Raw genomic sequence first — 18866 nt, forward strand, 5'->3', positions numbered from 1 at the left:
CCGCGCGCCGCTTCACGCAAGTCGTCCGTCTCCACGCGCGTGCCAGTCGCGGCGATCATGTCGCGGAGACGATTCATTCGCGCCTCCATGTCCGGAAGAGGCTCTAGCTCGCTCACGATCTGCAAACGGTCAACTGAATTAATTTAATGCTCCCTGTGGATGGACAGAAGTTCGGTGATTAAGAAGTGTTTGTATTTACAATGGAATACTTACCGTAACAGGATTCAAGTTAAAATATATTTTCCCCAAATAGGCGAGTAAATTAGCATTGTCGTGTTGAATCGAATTCATGGCGATTTGCTTCGTAGAGTTCTTGATGCGCCAAGCTTTGAGTAATTATGTTAACTAGAGAGGGCACGTCAACTTGATTTTGTGTAACAACACTTAGAGCCGATCGGCACAACCGCGCTTAGTCTGTGCCGAACGGCTGTGGTAGATTGACGTATCGCAATGAAAAATATTTCGTCTAAATAATGCCGTCATGTGTAGTGAGGTACTGTACAAACTGCTCAGGAAAATCTAACAAAAGCCAAGGAGTGACTTTTCATACGTAGGTTTACTGCATTTTTGTTTAAACACGCTTACTTTTTTAAAAATGTATCAATATAAACTCATGCCGAAGCGCCATGTTGCGGCGGCCATGTTTCGTTGAAACCAAAGAGTAAAAAATGCAACAAAAGCAGACGTGACAATATCGCAAGTTAGTTCAAGTTTCCTATCATACGTTAAATTATATATATTTATCGACGCAAAAAAGGTTATTTAATTATTATTGTCAGAATTTCACAGTTTTCCGACATGTCGGTCTAACAGTGTTAAAACTCCACTTTTTTAACCCAAAAACTTTATTAAAAGAAACAGCGAGACAAAGGATTGCTTTAACACTAAACTTCAAATCTGATTTTTTCATCCACCCTCAATTGACTTTTATAAAAAAATAACAAAAACGGGTAGCTGAGTAAATATTGCCAGTTGAATGAATTTGACCAGATTTGTAGGCTTTTTCATTAAACATGCCGCGGCCCAAGGACCATATGGGTCCTTAAGTGGAAAATACAAACATCTACAATTAAAGATAGTGAGGATTTACACAAAGAAAACTATAAACTATCACTTAAAAACTAAGGCTCTGAAGCAGCTAGTGGCAGAGGGCACAGTTTAGTAACTGGTCTCTTGAATACACGATCCTTGAATTGCAAGGAAACTACACGAGTCACGCCGTCTGCTCCTGGGTGCTTCGCCACAATTCGTCCCAAAAGCCATTTACCAGGAGGTAAGCGATCATCTTTAACTAAGACAACCGCGCCAACATTTATGTCGGGGTGATTTTGGGACCATTTGTATCGATGTTGCAACATAGTAAGGTACTCAGATTGCCAGCGTCGCCACAGACTTTGTACCATACGTTGCACCTTTTGCCATCGGTTTAAATAGTCAGGTCGAGTGTCGACGAAACTTTCTTCAGGAATAGTAACCGGTGCCTCACCGATCAAGAAATGACCAGGAGTCAACGGGAGTTCATCAACGGTAGAACTAATCAACGTAAGAGGTCGAGAGTTGACACAAGCCTCGACCTGTGTAGCTAGAGTACTAAACTCCTCAAAGGTTAGGCAAGATTCGCCTACGACGCGCTTTAAATGTCCTTTTACGGACTTAACTCCTGCCTCCCACAATCCTCCGAAGTGGGGGGCGCCAGGGGGATAAAATGCCAAGTTGTGCTGTCGTTAGCTAGCAGCTGGGAGATTTCTTCAACAACATTTGATCGACTGTTCTTGAACGCGAGGTCTAATTCTTTGGACGCGCTTACAAAATTAGTCCCACAATCACTCCATATCTCTTTACAGTGCCCGCGTCGAGCAGTAAACCGTTTGAAGGCTGCTAAGAACGCAGCACTTGACAGCGAACTGACAAGCTCAAGGTGAATGGCCTTTGTAACCATACACAAGAACACACTTATGTAAGCTTTACAAGTTTTGGTACATCTACCAGAGTACAGTTTCAGCGTAAACGGACCACAAAAGTCTACGCCGCTGATCAAGAACGGACGTGAAGGATTCTCTGCACTGTGGTAGATTGCCCATCAAAGGCGTCAAAGTTTGTGCAGTTTGAGTAAAACATGGTTTACATAATCTAATCACCTTTTTTACCAAGTTTTTCGCTCTTAAAATCCAATATTTTTGGTGAACAAGATTTAATGTTAGCGAGTTTCTACCATGTAGTGTTCTCACATGAGCATCAATTACAATTAATTTTGCTAAGTTACATTTGTGATGTAATATTATAGGTGACTTCATGTCGAGTGGTATTTGAGCATTTACAAGTCGGCCACCGACTCTAAGAATTTTATCATTGTCTACTATTGGATTTAAAGAGTGAATGTGACTATTTTTTGGGATAGGTTTGCTCTGTAATAGCAAGCCTATTTCTCTTTCAAAGTAAACAGATTGTGACATTCTAATACAAGTTTTCAGCGCATTTTTAATTTCGCTAGAAGTGAGGTAAGTCAATGATGTGTTATTATTCTTTTTAAGAACTTTATCTTTACATGGCCGAAGAAATCGAAAGCAATAGGCCGTCACACGTATGAGTCTAAGTAAACTTGAGTATCGATTGAGATACGTGGTACATTCATCATGTTCAGAGGTATGTAGTGTAGTGGCGTTCCGTCGAAATTACCTTAGGACTATGCAGCTGGATCCAATACTCGCAAGTCTGCTATTGCTCAATATCTCATTGAGTCGGGTGCAAATCATTGGATCGAGCTGCATAGTCCTAAGGTAATTTCGACGGAACGCCACTACATACCGAGATTGGTAAGAGAAGCCATTGAGATTCACAAATATAAAAATTTCAATCGTGAGGATGGCTTCAAACTATCTAATGTATGGAATCCAGTGATTTGTTTGTGTAAAAAACCGGTGAAGTCAGAATTGAACAAACGTAGTGACACTGTGAGTGTAGTGTGTTTGGACAGACCATCGAGTGTGAATGCGACCAGTGGTAACGCTGAAAGTGAACGCAGCCGACGCGCGCGAAGGAGGGTAGATCGCGCGCTGTCTATGCAACTTTAACATCCACCCGCCTTCGTCAGTTTTCCGTGATCATGATGCATGCAACTGCGTCGAAATATCGACTGCTCGACAAAAATCAAAAAAAAGGTAATCACGGTCTATATCCCGGTCAATATAAGTCTAATGAAAATAACCGTGAATCATTCAAAACTCTTAAGTTAACTACAAGTTCGAATATATCACTTTGTGGTCTCCAGGCTATGCCTAGAGCTTTAACCGAATCATCCATTTTAATATTCACTGAACTTTGTAATGCTTTTTGTGAATCGGGAATTTCACTTAACACTTTTTCACTATTAGACGACCACTTGTGTAAAAGAAAACCGCCACGTTTAAATACTTAGTTCAGTTAAACGACTTTGAAGCCGTTGAGTGTCTTCTTCTGTAGCTGAACCCGTCATCAAGTCGTCCATATAAAGATCGGTTTTTAGAAGTTCAGCTTCTGGAAACTCTTCACGTTCATCCTCTGCAAGTTGATGGAGAGTTCTTATGGCAAGATATGGAGCACATGAACTGCCATATGTGACGGTAAGTAACCGATATTCTCGAATCGGCTCTTCTGATGACTCGCGCCACAAGATTCTCTGGTAATCGGTGTCTTGCTTGGATATAAGTATCTGTCGGTACATTTGTTGTATATCAGCTACTAAACAGTACTTGTGTTGTCTCCACCGAGTAACTAAATCACGGATGTCTTGTTGCAGTGGTGGGCCGATGAGAAGCTCGTCGTTAAGTGAGTTTCCATCGACAGGTTTAGCACTTCCGTCGAAAACTACACGCAGCTTCGTAGTGAGACTCGAGTCTCGTATAACAGCGCAATGTGGTAAGTAATAAGCTCTCTTGTTCTTCTCTGCTTCAGGAACGACCTCCATGTGACCGAGTGACTCATATTGTCTCATGAACTTGCTGTATTCTTCGTGGAACTCGGGTCTGCGCTTAAACTTGTTTTCCATCTGATGTAAGCGCTTCAGTGCAAGTGGCTTGGAATTACCCAAGTTTGGAGCGTCTTCGTCCTTGAAGGGGAGTCGAACCTCGTATCGACCGTCAGTGTTTCGAGTGTGAGTTTTCTTAAAATGCTCTTCGCACTGTATCTCAGGTTGTGACAGAGGCTTCACGTTTGGTGCATATTCATCAATCTCCCAAAACTGACGCAGCAACTGATCCACTTCGACTTGTGTGTGCATCACAACTACGTTGTGTGACTGATGGCCAGACGCAGCAACGTCACCGCTTACCAGCCAGCCCAATCGTGAGTTCAAAGCGACCAGAGACTCGTTGTGTTTTATTACTCCGTTGAGAATAATATGTGCATATACAACTGCACCTGTTGGATTTGCCATTATAATATTTAATAATTGTAACATTTTAAGGTACGTTTCTCTCAAACATTTAAATTTATGGCAATAATGTCGGTAGACAAAGAAACCGGGTCGGTTGGCAAGTTTACCTGGACTGGTTATAAAAGGGACTGCTCGTCGGCGAGCAGTCACTTTTAGTTCTACCAGCGCCACGAACAGAGATAAGTACCTTAATCTGATTATTAAAAAATAATAATTGCCTGAATTAATTTATGAAATTATTTTAAGTACCTTAATCAGATTATTTAATAAATATAAATACCAGAATTACTTTATGAAATTATTCAATGAAAATTATCTGAATTAGTTTATGGAATTATTCAATGAAAATTATCTGAATTAATTTATGAAATGGATTAATAAAAATGTATTTAAAAAGTTAATAATTATGTTAGTGTTTCGTAATAACTCGACAACAACACTGTTTATGTCTGATTATTTCATAATAATTACCTGAATTTAACTATGAAATTAATTAATGAAAACTACCTGAATAAATTGATAAAGTTGACTAATGAAATTGTAATTAAAAATTAGTAGATATATTTTACTATTTCATTATACGAAACATAATAGTAACCCTGTTTATGATTTTACTCCCTTGTCGAGTAGTTGATGTGTTTTCAACAAGTAAATATATTGGTGTCATTGCTTTATAACCAATGCAGTTTTATTATGTCCCATATTTGCCAATTGAATTACATATTTAAATTTATTCCAAAAACAAATCAGGATTGCTTAAACGGCGAATTGCCCAAACTGTAAAACAAATATATGTTTATAATTATTTTATCATATTAGTCACTTCAGGTCATATGACATTTGAGTAAAGATAATTTGTTCTTTGGAAGTTAGTTATTTCGTCATATTAGTAGTCACTTCAGGTCATATGATATTTGAGTAAACGTAATTTGTTCCTTGGAAGTTAGTTACCTTTCTTGAAGTAAAAACGTTGATTATTATTTTGAACAAAAAAAAGGCTGTTTATTATACCCCTTTAACATACTCGGTCGCATAATTAAATTGATATGATCTCTCATACAAACATAAATTAAAGACGTTTCATTATATATCCAAAATGCTAAATTCAGAAGTGGGATACGTTTTACCTAGCCATCTTTTAACACTGTGAATTATTTTTCAGAGATAACGGATTGAAATCTGCTGATCAACTTTCATACCACCATTCGAAGTGCAGTTTCTTCGGGCTGCCGATACCACAACATTGTGCTTCCTACATTTGGTCCTACTGACAGCGATGATGGGGCTGCACGGCCGACGCATGGTGCACCGATTTCGGGACCTTCTGCAAACCTGAATGGACTGGCGTTGTTATGATCATTAAAGTCGGTAAGGCCCTGAGGGCTCTGCTTTATCATGTAAAAATTCTTGCTTTGAAGAAATATTTTTGTACCCACTGCGTTTTAAACTGATTTTGTTTACTTATTACGGAACTGCAGTTAATCGAGCTAGTTATTGAAAGAGCTAGTGTTATGACATCTTGAATAAATAAATTACCTCATCTTAGATCATGTTGTTTAAAAGAAAAACAGTTAAATCCTGAAGAAAGGGTATAAAAGTCAGAACTGAACAATACAGGTTAAGATCAATACTGGTTTAGTTTCTTCCTTTGGGAATAAATTATATTTTGTTAATGACAGAATTCGGTAAATAAGTTCTTTTTGTAAAGATTGTATTAGGACACGACTGATCCGGAGTGATCCTATAACTGCGAAACAATATTAGCTATTTCTCTTGAGAAACACTAATTTGAAAATCACTAATATATTTTTTTTTGTTTATGTATTTAGCAAAGTGGCAGTTTTCACTTAATAAGTAAAAATTTGATGACTCAATATCGATGTTATCAAGCAAATATGTACATTTCAAAAATCGCTTTAATTTTTTTTAATACTCTCTTTTCAATTGTCAAATATTTGTTTTCGCTTACATTATATAAAGATTTTTCTCCACATTGACCAGAATGAGACCTTTGTCTTTCTTTATGGTCCTCTAAAAATACTTCTTCCTACAAAATATAAAAGGAGGTTTAAGACTGTAACGATCAGTTCAAGGATTTGACTCTGACTCATTATGTTATAAATTACTTTGCGTTAAACATTAAGTAGATTGCCATTATAATGCGATACAAAAAAAATTGGCAATCGATATGTGATTTACTTTAGAAGGCGGTTTTTGTTGTTTATTTAACTATACTATACCAGAAACAAACAAATTAGTAATTAACCCTGCCTACCTGCAAAAATGTCAAATTTAAGGGTAGTATATTAGTACTTTCTTCAAATAGTGGCATGGCTTCAAAGTGAAAGTTATTGGTTTATTTAAATACAGTAGTTTAGTTACATACTTACCTACATCATAAAAAAAAAGACTCAAAACTTGCTGCTAAAAATGCTGTGCTTATTTTAACCTGTTCCTGCCCACCATGTAGGTACAGTTTGAGGCATTGAAATTTAAACCAAATTATTTAATAAATATGGTAGACTTTCTTTACCTATCTAGTTAATAAAAAAAAATAGATTCAAAACTTGCTACTAAAAATGCTGTGCTTATTCTAAGAAACGCTTAAACGTTTGTATCCCGCACTAACGTATTTCAAAATTATTTTACAAATTGCGGAGCAATAAAATTTACTGTTAGTACCCAACAGTATTGTTACACACACATCCCTATTAGTTTGAACTCAATTAACATTGAAACTTTTTCCAAGTTGCTGTTACCTCGGAAAAATTACTGATCTGATCTATTTATCATCATTGCGAGTATGTTTACAATTTTGTTTTCTCTTTTCGTTGAGAAGTAACGATTAAGGACGTGTCTGAGATTTTAATTCTACTTCCACGTTTGTGTGTCTGTTATCGCATATCTTAGGCTCAAAAATGAATAAAGTTTTATTTATTTATTTAAACTTGCCATTTCCTATCAGTCAACCATTGGGCAAAACAGAGATAGTTTGGTGGACGCCATTATAAAGCCAGTATGAGATTTTAATGATTAAATACAAGTCGATTCTATTATAAAATAAACATACATAGATACAATAAATGAACTTACATAGGTACATATTAACATATACGTAGATAAATAAATGGACCTAGTGCGAGACACATAGACATTTAATCTGGAATGTTTGCAAATAAAGGCTTACGCAACTTGCTTTAAAAAGAAAGTTTACTCTGTGCTTGCCTGGTTTTCGAGTTTGGGTAGATTCATATCTACAACGTATTTTTATTGATTTCCGTTAATATTAGGGGACGGTTCTTTAGGTAAATTACAATTAATTTCTGTAAGAAAATATTGTCTTTTCTCTTACTGTTATCGAGTTATTCAGGGAATGAATTTAGTGGCTCAGTAAGCGTAGTAATAAAGGCTGCCTTTGTAATTCCTTATTATTATTTATTGTTACATGTGACGTCATTTACTTGAGACTGACTTCACTGTTTCTACGGGTCTCTCACATGATTGACAAATTTATAATGTATGAAAACGATAAAAATAAACCTGCCGGGTGTTTCCTGATATCCTAGCGACTGTCAAAAAAAAAACACTGTGTTTTCATAATAAATATCACATTATACGTTTGCTACAATATGTTCTCAGCGGGTTCGTATAAGTAATAAAATTAATTTGGTCTCCCAACAAGAAAGTCATTAGTAAAAAAAAGGGGGAGCAAAAAAAAATAAGATTAATAAATTAAATTATGAACAATAATAAAAACACAAATGCCGAACAATAATAAAAATCTCACAGAACAAGATACTGCAAAAAAAAGGGTCACTAGGTAGGTACTTATTCATCTTCCATGCTGAATAGAGTACGGAAAATAGTGTAAATAGGTTCAAATAAGATTCTTTGGGAAAGGGACAATTTTCAAAATATAACTGTATAAATAAGTGGACGATTCTATATGCTTCTTTTCCTGATGATTCGTCAGGTTTATGCTTTACTTCTCAAGATAGCTCATTACATAGTTAATATGTGATACTGTAATGCTTAATAAATATATTAGGTATACTATTTACTTAAAACCGTTGCTGATAATGCGATATTTGTCATGTAATAAGCTACGAATAAAGGAAGATAGGTTTTCAGTTTGTACGTCATTTGCACCTTACATGACATGCCCTTCATAAGATATTATGTCGTTAGGTCAGACTGGCCGAGCTGTTTGGAAGATATAATAATATTCACACTTGTTGATTGATCGTTAAGTAATCAGAAATAAATATAAATATATAGCTCGATTAATTGAAGTCCTAGGATACTGTATCTTTTTACAGTACAAGGATAAAAACATTTTGTAATAAAACTAGATAAAAGATATACCTATCGATGATGCTATATCTGTAAAGAAAATGTAAAATGGTATACAAAATGGTAAATGGCCATATAAGTGCTGATTATCTTAAAGCATTCCGCAAAAAAAAACTGGCTATATTTATTGTGTACTTGCTACACTATTACATCAATTTAAGATTACAATAAATAACTGAAAAAAGGTAGCTTTTTTTTGCCGATTGCTTTAAGTCCGGATTAGCCGTGTTGGATATGTACGTATGTAATAAAATGTGTAATATATATTATATACTATGTATAATTGACAACGTTTCAAAATTTTCAGTGTCCCTAAATCGGAAACCATTTCGAGATATATTAATATATTTTTTTTTTCCGTATTTTTAGTATAAAAAAATCTTAAAAAATAGTTATGGGGAAGTGACGTCAATAGCTGATTTAGAGCTGTCACTATTACAAAAAATCTTCCAGTTGGGAAGTCACTTGAGTTTGACAGTGACACTTGACAGTCAGACATACCGGACTGTTTAAGCTGACTGTTAAAACTTTTTTTTTGGAAATAATTTTGTCGTTTTCTTAGGTGTATGGAACAACACATGTAACGTCATAAAGCTGTCTTCTTCATCGACCTACAATAGGGACTGAGCTCACACTTTTTTTTGCCATACTAAATTGAACCTTATCACTGGCGCATAAAGGCGTTCTTGACACACTTTTTGGCCTAACTACTCATTCTGGTTTAATTATAATTCTGTGGTCTTCTTACGCTCTTTCTGCTCGAAGTAGTAATAAGGGATTCTCTCATTAAAATAGCAGTTTTTGGAAAAATAAAAAAAAATACGTGTATCTTTTAGTATTGAGTTCTTTCAAACCAAACAATGAAAAGTAATACTCAAAAATATGAAATGTTGTCAATTATATATATACTGCTGGTCGGTTATGTGTCTGATGATTGCTTGACGTCATGGTGCAGCAGGTGACGGAGCTTTCATGCCAGGGCACATAGCTACAAAAATACTGTTGGTCGGTTGTGTGTCTGATGATTGCTCGACGTCATGTCGCAACAGGTGACGGAGCTTTCATGCCAGGGCCCACAGCTACAAAAATACTGTTGGTCGGTTGTGTGTCTGATGATTGCTCGACGTCATGTCGCAACAGGTGACGGAGCTTTCATGCCAGGGCCCACAGCTACAAAAATACTGTTGGTCGGTTGTGTGTCTGATGATTGCTCGACGTCATGTCGCAACAGGTGACGGAGCTTTCATGCCAGGGCCCACAGCTACAAAAATACTGTTGGTCGGTTGTGTGTCTGATGATTGCTCGACGTCATGTCGCAACAGGTGACGGAGCTTTCATGCCAGGGCCCACAGCTACAAAAATACTGTTGGTCGGTTGTGTGTCTGATGATTGCTCGACGTCATGTCGCAACAGGTGACGGAGCTTTTATGCCAGGGCCCACAGCTACAAAAATACTGTTGGTCGGTTGTGTGTCTGATGATTGCTCGACGTCATGTCGCAACAGGTGACGGAGCTTTCATGCCAGGGCCCACAGCTACAAAAAAAATGCTGGTCGGTCACAAGTCTGATGTTTGCCTGGCTTCACGGGCAGCAGGTGATGGGGCTTACATGTCAAGGCTTGTGGCTACTTACTATAAGAGTTAGATTAAGATATGTAACTATGTAAATACTTTTGTACTTCGAGATCGAAGTACTTGTCAGTATGGCCGTGTTGGATTTGCCATTATAATATTTAATAATTGTAACATTTTAAGGTACGTTTCTCTCAAACATTTAAATTTATGGCAATAATGTCGGTAGACAAAGAAACCGGGTCGGTTGGCAAGTTTACCTGGACTGGTTATAAAAGGGACTGCTCGTCGGCGAGCAGTCACTTTTAGTTCTACCAGCGCCACGAACAGAGATAAGTACCTTAATCTGATTATTAAAAAATAATAATTGCCTGAATTAATTTATGAAATTATTTTAAGTACCTTAATCAGATTATTTAATAAATATAAATACCAGAATTACTTTATGAAATTATTCAATGAAAATTATCTGAATTAGTTTATGGAATTATTCAATGAAAATTATCTGAATTAATTTATGAAATGGATTAATAAAAATGTATTTAAAAAGTTAATAATTATGTTAGTGTTTCGTAATAACTCGACAACAACACTGTTTATGTCTGATTATTTCATAATAATTACCTGAATTTAACTATGAAATTAATTAATGAAAACTACCTGAATAAATTGATAAAGTTGACTAATGAAATTGTAATTAAAAATTAGTAGATATATTTTACTATTTCATTATACGAAACATAATAGTAACCCTGTTTATGATTTTACTCCCTTGTCGAGTAGTTGATGTGTTTTCAACAAGTAAATATATTGGTGTCATTGCTTTATAACCAATGCAGTTTTATTATGTCCCATATTTGCCAATTGAATTACATATTTAAATTTATTCCAAAAACAAATCAGGATTGCTTAAACGGCGAATTGCCCAAACTGTAAAACAAATATATGTTTATAATTATTTTATCATATTAGTCACTTCAGGTCATATGACATTTGAGTAAAGATAATTTGTTCTTTGGAAGTTAGTTATTTCGTCATATTAGTAGTCACTTCAGGTCATATGATATTTGAGTAAACGTAATTTGTTCCTTGGAAGTTAGTTACCTTTCTTGAAGTAAAAACGTTGATTATTATTTTGAACAAAAAAAAGGCTGTTTATTATACCCCTTTAACATACTCGGTCGCATAATTAAATTGATATGATCTCTCATACAAACATAAATTAAAGACGTTTCATTATATATCCAAAATGCTAAATCACCTAAGAGCACGTCGATAGACCCTGGCTTGTGAAAGTGTGGATCCGCAAGATCTGAAATCTCAGAAGAAGGCCAGGTATCTGATGGGAGCTCTCGTGCTGGTAATCTCGAATTTATTCGTCTAAGGACGTACGCCTTAGCTGTGATTATGTGTGATGGATCTCTAACTGCATGGAAGTTCAACTTAACTTGTGACTTGGTTGTCGTAGGTACAGGTGATATACCAGTGATTCTGCCGTTGACTGAAGTGCGCTCGAGATTCAGTAGTTGAGCTACCGCTTCAGTAACGAAGTTGGACTGCGAGCACGGATCAATCAGTGCTCTCAAGATGATTGTGTCGCCGTTCCTCGCCTTAACTGCAATGCGCGCAGTCGCCAAAATAACTTCTTCGCTGTCGCTGTCAACCTCAGCTTTGTAAACTACGGTTGATGTGGTTTGGCTAATTTCAGGTGTGGTGGGGGTAGTTGCATCGCTTTCAGGCACTGCTGTGGTCTTGTTAGGGTTTGTGAAGTGCAACAGAGTGTGGTGTCGTCGACTACATTTTTTACAGGTGGTGCTCTGCCTACACGCATTAACAGAGTGACCCTTAACAAGGCAATTAAAACAAATGCCATTCTTCTTAAGAGGGGGTCGTACGAAATCCTCGAAAAGTGCATTCGGCGTTTAACAAATGCTGCTCACATTTCTAAATTAAATGAAATAAAATAAATGGAGTTATTATCTTAAAGAGTGTGTCTACAACTTTTGACTATTCAGAATCTCTAATTTTTAAAGGTATAATAAATAAACACACGCAAAGTTGACCTAAAATGAGACGTATGTCGCCGTTTAGTAAACTTTGTTAAAAAAATTCAATACTTTAGTTATAACATTAAGTGATTCTAAAAGCCAGATAAATGGACTAGAAGTTTTGAGGTTTTTTATATTTTTCCTCTCAAAGGCAACAAAGAAATTTTACCTTAAATTTAAAGTATCGTAAAATTTCCATACATTCGCCATTGCTGTCAGAATTCTCCTTTCGATTAGATGCCGTGAGCGGCTCATCGGAGGCAGACGTGTCGCCGGTCGCTCCGCGTTGACAATTAAATTTGACAAATATTTTGACAGAGAATGGTGTACGTACACGAAAAACCATACCAGTGTCAAACTGTGCTCAAAATAAATAGGGTAAATCAAATATGTCAGGTGGAGATCCAATCTCATTTAAAATTTAAAGGTGCATGGCTTGTGCATAAAAAAATAAATAAAAATATATCACATTATTAAAGAAAATAACGAACACAACCGAATGAGTATAAATGATTTCATTCTAGTTCGGTTAAATTGAAAAAAGTTTCATGTTTTGTTTTACTCATTGGAATACATTTTCATTACGCTGGTATTAACAGTACGTCATTTTAAAAATATATATGACAGTACCTACGTCAAATTTTGTCAACCAAACTTCACAGGTTGTATGTAAACAATTACAATTTAATTTATTCATACATATTCAGATACGTATTAATCGATTCTTACTTAGAATAGAAAAAAGGGGAATGCGAGCGGGTATAGGTATAGTGATTCTGGTTCAAATTTCATTGTGTATATAAAAAAATGACTCAATTTCATTAAAGATTTACTTTGTGCATACCGCGAACACGTAACCGTAAGTTGAAAACAATAATAATTATAAATCACCTAAATACATCGTTGTTTACAAAGCGCTTGTTTTGAATGGCACTCCTCCACTCAACTAGCCAAAATATTCATGGAAAACCAGCTGGTGACCAGCATAAATGACTATGAACAGCCGTGCAAAAATATCTGATTTTCTATAGGGGGTCATAAGTATATGACGACATGTTCCCGGCAAAAATTTGTGATGCTCCGTGACCGGCAAAAACATCGTCTCTCTTTCTAGCGTCTCGCGAGCGTATAGCGTCGGGCCAACTGTATGGAAAAAGACGCCGCGTCAGCGCGGCCATACAGTTGGCCCGACGCTACGATCGCAAGACGGTAGATGTGGGAGGGTCCTTATCCGCATACATATCTGATCGGCATACCCCGTAATCGAACCGGCAAATCTGTAGCAGATGTACGTCAGGGTTGTCACTACCTATGTATGTACTTGTACTACGAATGTTCAATAACACACATGTTATTGAACATATCTTTATTAACTAAACATCTTATTTACCTCCACAGAATTTTGAAATAAACTATGCTTCTGTATAATTACGTCCTTATCCATGAATGTAATGTATGAAAGGCACCATCGTGAATTATATTTAAGTTGTGATCCATCTGAACCTTCTTCTCTATTGTATATAGTCACTCCATGTTTCCACTTCATACACTGAGAGAAAATACAACCAGTTTTCATGTTCGTTCAACTAGTTTTTTGGTTAAAATAGCGCCTACGTGCTCTTTGGTTCAAATAACAAGCTACTTGTCATTTGAATCGGCAATATATTTGAATCATCAAGTCGAAAATGCGTGCTCTTATGAATAAAATAACATACACATTTAAACGCATTTAACATTGATGACATTGACATATTAATAATCTATTTTCTTTGATAGAAAATCAAACAAGGTTTTATCTAAAGAGGGTCAGTAAGGTTATTTTTACTTATCATATCATTATTAGTACTTATCAATCATACGTGCAGTATGCAGTAGAGTAAAGAAATTATTCATCGTGATCGCCAACCCTGACATCAAACTGTCAAATGCTATGGTTTTGCTACATCCGTTACGAGGTATGCGATCGGGTCGCTTAAAAATATTTGATTCTTTATAAAAACCTAAATTACACTCTCACCCGCATAAATATCTATCCATTGTTAAAGCAAATATATATCTTACGGGCTAGAAATCATTAATATGTAATTAAAGTGCAATAATAAACCCTACCTGGTTGCCTTACAGCCGTTAATTGTATGAGGTGATTTGACAGTTCACAAAAACGGTATAGACTTTGTGTCATTGGATATGTCTGTCTCATCTGTTCTTAAATTATGACAAGTAAACTTATTGCAAATCTAGTATCAGAAGCCTTTATAGGTACAAGCTTTTATTCAACTTGCCTTGTTAGTTATGTTAGTTTGAGTCAAAACGTAGAAGCTAAATTTGACCCACTTTCCGGTTTCCAATTGAGCTGAAATTTTGCACACATATGTAAATCAAGTGACAATGCAATATTATGGTATCATGGAGCTAATCTGATGATGGAGCAGAAAGGTGATCATAGGAACTCTGTTATGAAACGTCGTATCCCCATTGAGTCAGGGGTTTTTAGAAATGTCTCGGAGAGCAATAAATATTTTTTTTTGCATAAAAAACATTATAAATTGGGAGGTGTAATTTTTTATTATCTCTTACATAGCATTAAGAAGAAAAACCGACCAAGAGCGCGTCAGTGTAGGGTTCCGTAGTTTCCGACATTTTACATAATGACAATTTAATAAATACCGTAATTTGGGGTGAAAAGGGTTCCGGGGGTATATAATGTTATTATATTTCTTGACATATTCCTTCTATTTTCCGCAATCAAAGTAGGAAAATAATATATTATGTTTTTTTTATTATTATTATTATTGGTATTTAGGACAACAGCCGTAAATATTCAACTTACATAGGTATTTTTATATAGTCTTAGGCCAATAACAGTTATCTGTTGAGTGAAAAGTATTATACACAATATGTTACTAAAAAAAATGTGTGAATATTTAAAATTACAGTGAAAATGTGCAAGCCACACATTTTTATTTACAGTTTCATGTCTGTCAAAGTTGACGTTCAAATTTATTGGATTTTTACTCATTTTAATCGTTCATTATCCTTTTGAATGTGTATACACTTCTAAAGTTTATGTATAACAGAAAATCATATGACATATTTTCATTTTTATAATGGTTTTCATGAAGAAAGCGATGCAACTGTGTTGGGGAATTTTTACGGGATGAATAAACATCCGCGGCCTGAGGGGTGAATGGGATCAGGAATGGGGGGAATCGGGGCGCAAGTAGGTTTACGAAGGGGCTGATTAGGGTCGGAAGAGGGGTGAATTGGGATGTGTGGTCAATGCTTGTCACATTGTATAAAATATATATAACTTACCTAAAGTGGTGTTTTTATGAATGACCTCTCTGTATATGGACGCAATTTATACGTCAATGTATTGCTTCGTAGTTAGACTAGATACAAGAAATTAACACTTAGAAATGTTAATCACACTTCTGTCTACCTCCACGTTTCTACTTAACTCCGCAAAAATCACCCATGGTTGCTATAATATAGACGGATTACTTTAAAATAAAAATCATAAGTATGAAACTATACAACTAGGGAAGAAGTAAAATTATTTTATTGAATCATTTTTGATTTGTTCTTTTTCAAGTTTATATAAATAATAAATTTTCAATTCGCTCAAAGGTTGGAAGAGATCCCTTATAGGGATAAGTTCGCCTTTGTACATCATAACTTTACTGTATTTTTATGTCCTAACTTGTCTTATGTACAATAAAGTGTTCACATACATACATACATATATTGAAATAGATATCATACACGAAAGAAAAAACGACAAGGCCCACGGTGGCTGAGCCGGGAATCGAACCCGGGTCTTCAGCTTACGCAGCTAACGTTATTACCACTAGGCCACCAGGCCAGGTTAAAAAAACCGGCCAAATGAGAATCTATTTTCGCACAATTGTTAAACTAAATTATTTTTACTAGCTACCTCCAAAATACCAAATAAAATTGGGCTACATAGTACATCGTTTTCTGAAGATTTTGGGTTCATGGGGTCGGAACGGGTATACCTAACGTAATTTATGGTGAATAGGGCCAAAACCGACTTTTGAACGTCGATAGCAGTTTTTTTTATATGTGCCATGCTAATTTTTTACACAAAAAATCTTCCGGCAGTATGAACTTCGGTTTGTCTTTGAAAATATGTCGTTTTATTTAGTAATTTTCGCTCACCCTAACGTTGGAGTGAATAGGGTCGGGAAGGGGGTGAATAGGGAAAAGGGTTGACTCTTTCGGATTGCGAACAAAATATGACCTGTCACGAGCGTATTATATTTATTTTACCAAAAAATAAGGATTTAATATGTTATGAGTGGTCGGTAATGAAATCTACACATATTATGATAACCCTTAACCAACCTTTATAGTTAGATGGTGCTCTGACGCGGTGAATAAGTAAGTATGGTCGTGGGCAGTGCGGATAACGTGTCAAAATATTAGCATAGTTTGTTGCTATTTTTCATGTTTAAATAAACTTCTAAACTAACGTAGTGGGTATTAAAGTAAAAGGTTCACAGTGAATATTAGGTTGCCAGAAATGTGTTCAGCTATACCTACCATTGTATTGAATTTTGTATCATAAAGTCAAACTAGGTATTTACTACTAATGATTTACTCTGTGGGGTGTCTTTGATCACTTGCATGGGGTAACATTTACCATAATGACACATAGTTAATTATTGTCTGATTTTGTCACGGTACTTGTTGAGGCTGATAATTTGATCGCTTCTTGTGATAAATATTGAAATAATTGCAAATAAAGTTGGTTTTTCGAAGATGTTAATTTTTATTCTTGATCAAAGTAATCCCAAAATAGTGTTAAAGAGTTGTAATATTTGATTGCAAACCATTTTTTTTTATCTTTTCTTGACATAAAATACTTTTGTAAGGGATTACATTCAATTATCATTAAAAAAATATATAGTGTATCAAAGTAACCCCAATGTCAGTTTATGTTTGATTACATCGTTTTTTTTCTGCGTACATTATTTTATTTATTTATTCCTTATTGCACATAAAAAAATAAGTACAAATGGTGGACATAATGCCTTAAGGCATTCTCTACCAGTCAACCACTGGGTTAAAAAGAAACATTTCATACGTGCAGGCATCGTGACAGAAAACAATAATCCTGATATCACTTATTTTGTTACCTTTTTAGATTTTTAGCAGGAAAAGACTAAAAAAGTTGATGGTCCCATTTTTTTTCTTCCTTAGTTACGTTACGTTGACCAATTTTGGAATTTATATTTCTCTAACTCCTACATTTAATGGGTAAAAATACCCATTAAATGTAGAAGCTAGAGAAGTTTAAATTCCCAAATTGGTCAATGTAACCCCAGTTTACGGTAGACACCGTCAACCTATTCTAATAATTCTCTTTTTATTTGAAAGAAAATTCGTTACGATAATATGCATATAAAATATGCAATCTAAGATAAAAAATACTTTTCATATAGTTACAAACTTAGTTCAGATTTTTTTTGTACAACTTTTAAAAATTGTTCTACCTATCAAGTTCAAAATAATTTTCCTAGAAAGTCTTTTTTCTACTCCCGAACTACATATTATTCGTCATTTACAGGGTCGTGCATAGATCTTTAAAACCCTACATAAAAGTCTATTCCCCAAAGCCAGTGTCCGCCGGCTTTCCGCGCATGCGCGCAGTATCGAAAAAACTGAAAACGCATTGTTTGGCTCTGTAACCATGGCAACGCCTTATAATGATACGGCACGCGTGCGCGGGAAGGCTTTGGGCAGCTGAGCTGACAGTGCAAACCTTTGCGTCAAAATACAGGAAACAGTGTGAATTTCACGAAAGTTATTCAAGAAACCTATTAAAAACTAAGTGCATGGTCGTAAAAAAAGTATTGTATGCAACGGTGTTTAACTGAGTCAAAAAATACTCGTGGCGTCTTAATAACAATTTTCGGCTTCGCCTCAAATTGTTACCCACGCCACTCGTCTTTTTTGATCTCCTTTAAACGCCTGTTGCATAAAATACTATTTAAAGTTCTGCTTTTGTGATTTTTTAATATTTGAGAAAACAGCCCTTATGGCCTGAAATACGGCATACGGCAGTGATATTGACATTGACATATGCTTTTTCGTATTTTGATGGTATTTTGACTGCACTGTATTTTTTGCCATGCTAATTTGAACCTTATCTCTGAGCGATGTTTTTTAATTTTCAGTTACATCACAGATGTGTATGATATGTGTACATCTAGGTATTTAGCCATTTAAAAGAAACTACAAGGGGCTTTACAGACGTAGCGACTGCAACTGGTACAGGGCCCAAGCCATAATTTAAAATTATATTGTGATTTTTATATGTATTTGTGGTTTATTTAATACTAAGTATGAGTTTCAATTCAACATTTTCAACTCAAGGAACTGAAATTAAGAGAAGGGACTCGGAAATTGGGTAAGATCAAGAGTCTGATGCAGATGGCGATGGCAGTATTGGATAAG

General features: G+C 35.6%; 1 protein-coding gene across 1 annotated transcript; it reads right to left on the reverse strand.

Moving 5' to 3' along the window:
* Positions 1–3403: 3403 nt before the first annotated feature.
* Positions 3404–11652, reverse strand: LOC125229119. Its single transcript, XM_048133899.1, has 2 exons — positions 11597–11652; positions 3404–4395 (listed from the first exon to the last, which is right to left on the reverse strand). The coding sequence occupies exon 2, from the start codon at positions 4253–4255 to the stop codon at positions 3404–3406; it is 852 nt and encodes a 283-aa protein (XP_047989856.1). The 5' UTR covers positions 4256–4395; positions 11597–11652.
* Positions 11653–18866: the final 7214 nt, after the last annotated feature.

This window comes from Leguminivora glycinivorella, chromosome 8 (assembly GCF_023078275.1).
Source record: "Leguminivora glycinivorella isolate SPB_JAAS2020 chromosome 8, LegGlyc_1.1, whole genome shotgun sequence".
Taxonomy (NCBI): Eukaryota; Metazoa; Arthropoda; class Insecta; order Lepidoptera; family Tortricidae; genus Leguminivora; species Leguminivora glycinivorella.